Source organism: Suricata suricatta, chromosome 15 (assembly GCF_006229205.1).
Source record: "Suricata suricatta isolate VVHF042 chromosome 15, meerkat_22Aug2017_6uvM2_HiC, whole genome shotgun sequence".
NCBI lineage: Eukaryota > Metazoa > Chordata > Mammalia > Carnivora > Herpestidae > Suricata > Suricata suricatta.
In genome coordinates, this window is record NC_043714.1 from 3,227,873 (window position 1) to 3,232,068 (window position 4,196).

Below are 4,196 nucleotides of genomic sequence, written 5' to 3' on the forward strand. Positions count from 1 at the left end.
TTATCAACCTTTTTAAGGAAATGGATTGTTATTTTATCTGAAACTTTTCTCCTTCCTTTTCAGGAGCTGGAATTTTCAAATCTGTTTGCTGTTCTTCACTGCATTCATTCGTTCTTTGCTGCCAAAGTAGCTTGTTTGGACCCTCTCTTTTTAGGCAATCAGGCTACCACTTCCGCTGCTCCCAGCTCTGCTGCTACAAGCAAAGCCAAGTATACAACTTGACACACTGAGCTTTGTATTGCCGCTTACCACGACCCTAGAGACGGAACCCACACAGTCATCATTGTAGACCCTGGAGAAACAATATCACCAAGCCAACAGTAAATGCAGTTTGAAACCTCATCAGAAAACAAGAAGGTCCTAAGGGATTTCAAAAGCATCTCTGTTTCGGAAAGCATTCGTGAATCACCTTAAAGAACAGAACAGCTCGCTCTCACTCAGTTTATTTGTACCAGTATTTCATCAAAAGTGAAGAGAAAAAAATGAATGATTCAAACTATGTAAATAATATAAAAATTGTAAGCTACCTATAAATAAAAATACCACTTAAATGGTTATTTCTGTATTTTAGATTATTTTGTATGACAAATACATGTTGGGCCAGATCATGAACTAATGCCCTATCATTGAATTATAAGTAATATAAAGGAGACAAAAAGACCATGCGACAGCAAGGAAAAAAGCATGCAAAAAATTTCATCCAAGAAGAAAGCACTTTAATTCGCTGACGTAGCCTTTTCTGTGTGTTCTCATTCCACTCTACGCACTGGCTTCCAGTTTTGCTTATCTTATCATCACATATCTTTAAGAATTTCAAAAGAATAAATTGATTGATTCTATGATAGTCACATGTAAAAGGTACCATTTTTCATTAAATCACTGAAACTAACGTTTGATCGCTGCTAGTGTCAAACAAGTATGCCAAAACATGTTAATTTAATTCTGAATGAAGAAAACATTCATGAACCTCTTGTTCTTTTCTTTATTTAAGGAAATTTATACTTACATGATGGGATTTGTTATCAAATTAAAGTTTCATAAATTTTCAGTGACCCCAAAAAGTTTTGTAGAGAAAGTAATATCAACACATGTGGTATGTGGATCATTCTTTGTAATCCTAATTCTACTAGTTATTCATGGACTAAAATGACCATACGGTATAGTCTCCAAGTTTTACTTACTTTAGGTAAATGACATTTTTCCATTTTAGGAATATCGTATGGGAAAATAAAGTGTGATATGAAAATAAAGTTTAAAATTTCTAAATTACCATGTCATAAAAATGAGTAGATAATGCCAAACGAAGTGGTTGTTTTAGGTATCTTGTCTTAATAAATGTAAAGGGGATGGAAACATCAGAGGTATGTGCACGGGACAGATCCCAGACATTACACGAACATCTATTTGATGTGGAAAACTTTTTCCTTTGCTACAGCTGCACTGAGATCTGCTTTTCAACAACCAGCTGCCTATTAAAAAATGATATTAACATACATGTTCCCAACTAAATCAAACATTGGATATTTCCTGGTGAAGATGATGAGATACCTAATAAAGTGGTTTGATATTCTTTTAAAAATTTTTTTTCAATATTTTTTAATGTTTATTTTTGAGAGACATAGAGACACAGCATGGAGCGGGGAAGGGTAGAGAGAAAGGAAGATACAAAATCAGAAACAGGCTTCAGGCTCTGAGTTGTCAGCCCAGAGCCTGGTGCAGGGCTCGAACCCACGAACCAGGGGCTTACGACCAGAGCCAAAGTCAGTTGCCCACAGGAGCCGGTGATTTTCTTTTTGTAAACAGGACAAAAAATTTATTAAATAAGGAATCGACATTATTTGCATATAAGACACACGATCCTTATGCTTAAAAATTTATCAAGCTATCTCATAACCATCCTAAATTATTAATTCACTTTGTCTCTGGTTAATTCTTAAGCACATTAAATTGAAAAGAAAAAGTGAAGGCTCATTAATTGTCGCTGGCAAGAGTTAAGTTCCATCTAGAACACTTTATTGAAGGAACTGTGGCAAATTGGACACTACATGGTTTTAATATAACTTATTTTGACCATAAAATTAAAATATAATCATAACTGGGTGAAATTATTGCTCACTATCTATTGGACAAAAGTCGGAAGTAGGCGTGGGTAAGCCCCTCGAGAGCCTATAGGGGACGAGCACGGGAGGCATTTACTAAGGATGGGAAGGAGGACTAGCCAGCTCATTATGGACGCTCTGCTGTGACTTAGAGCAGGACCTCAGGGCGCCCCACATTGGCGCGACATTTCTGTGTCCGCAGTGAGATGCTCTGGTCTCCGGGGAGTGTCAAATGGCCTTGGTTACCTAACAGGGGAAAAAAGTAGTTTTAAACCTTATATCAGTGCAGTGTAATCATTTTTTAAAAATAATGTCATATTTTTAAAAGCTCCATTTTAAATATACAAAAAGACAACTTAGTTTAACTTTTTTTGTTATATAATAAAAATCTTCTAGCTTATGCTTATGTGTACGAAGGAAAAGGTGCACAATGAGATATGTATGGGCATATATCTCCTTGTACAACACACACACACACACGCACACGTGTGTATATGTATATAATAAAATGCTACACACAAATTATATTAGATGAATATATTTCAAATATATATATTTAATATACTTTAAATTTACACTGTAAATTGTAGCTTGAATTAAAATTTATGCTAATATAATATTCTGTTTATTTTTGATACCATTGATAAAAAAACCTAACAGGTCTAAATTACTACTTAACATTAGTGGAGCACCTACCTAGTAGAAAAATACTATTCTGATGTTCATCAGTTACCAATAACACTTTCCTTTACAGTGGAATGATTAGCCGTTGTGATTTGTTATAACATGGGCTATTTGAATGAGAAAAATTAAAAATGAACAACATACTCAGATAAATCTATATTTCTCATGTAATTTAGAGTTAGGTGCATGAGATTTATTCATCAAATCTTAGTTTGTACTAGAGCACATTTTGATAGCAGAATGCTCCATTACGTGCTAACCCCTCCAGTGCCTTGGGATGCGTGTGTGTGTGTGTGTGTGTGTGTGTGCACATTATACACGTATGCACATTAAAGGGTTCACGATAGCGTACATACTGCAAGCTCAAAGGGAATATTCTATTGCAGGTCCTTAGGTCAGAGAAGGGAGTTCAAATATCATTTGAAACATTTGCTAACTACTATATTAATATATTTTGCCTGATAAGGAAGAACAATTCATTTAAGCTGAAGTATATTAAAGCAGGGGCATTTTTAATTTGTTATACTGCAGCAAATATTTATTTCAAAAATACGTTAAGGAAATGGAAGTGGAATGTGCACCCCAACATCTACCATCCAGCACTATTTTATAGGGAGAACAGCTAGCTAATCATTCTTGCCCATTTTTCAGGCAGGAACCAACTTAGAGTTTTAAAGTCTGCTCACAAAACTGTCATGAAGCAAGAAGAAAAGTAATTCCTGAAAATAAATGTCAAGTTCATATTAACCGTGAACACAGAGAAATTTTCCTTTGGGTGCCTTGGTGTGTAGACTGACATTTCCCTCATTTACAAGGACAAAGCTTATTCATACACTTTGTTTACATGGAATGCTGGGTCTGAGAGAAGCTTGGCTTATTGTTGTGGAGAAGGAATAATCCTAACAGTGACTTAGAATTACTGCTAGAAGTCAGCAGGTGGAGAAGCTTTAAAAACACAAGGACGATCTTGTGCTTAACTTTGTAAGGTAAGTGGACATGTTCTGATATTAATAACAAGCATTTTGCTACTCTTATAGCGCTGTATTCATGAGCTCTTCTAAGGAATTGCTTTATTCATACCTCTAAACCCTTGTTTATGATTTATTCTTATTCCTTAATACTTCAAAGTCATAATTCACTTATTTGCACATTTGAAGTTGCTTTTGAAGATAAATAAAATATTATAAATGTTATATATTTTATACATATTAAAAATGCAATGACAATACCAGAAATATGAAATGTAAATATATTTATTTCATTTTTAATTGTTTTGGTGGATGTTTGTAAAATGTAAAATTAATATCTGTGACAAATGACTTGTCACTTCATTCTTTAAGTTCATTAATGTACTACTGATAAAACTGTACCTTTTCTAATGAAGCATACTGGAAAATAAAAACAAATACTTTT

General features: G+C 34.2%; 1 protein-coding gene across 1 annotated transcript in view; it reads left to right on the top strand.

Annotated features, from left to right (window-relative positions):
- SNTG1 (syntrophin gamma 1) overlaps positions 1-533 on the top strand; it is a 602,694-nt gene extending 602,161 nt beyond the window's left edge. Inside the window, exon 20 of the mRNA XM_029924001.1 lies at positions 64-533. Coding sequence (XP_029779861.1) covers positions 64-222 — 159 coding nt within the window. The 3' untranslated portion in view covers positions 223-533. The remainder of the gene's footprint in view (positions 1-63) is intronic.
- The last annotated feature ends 3,663 nt before the right edge of the window (positions 534-4,196 follow it).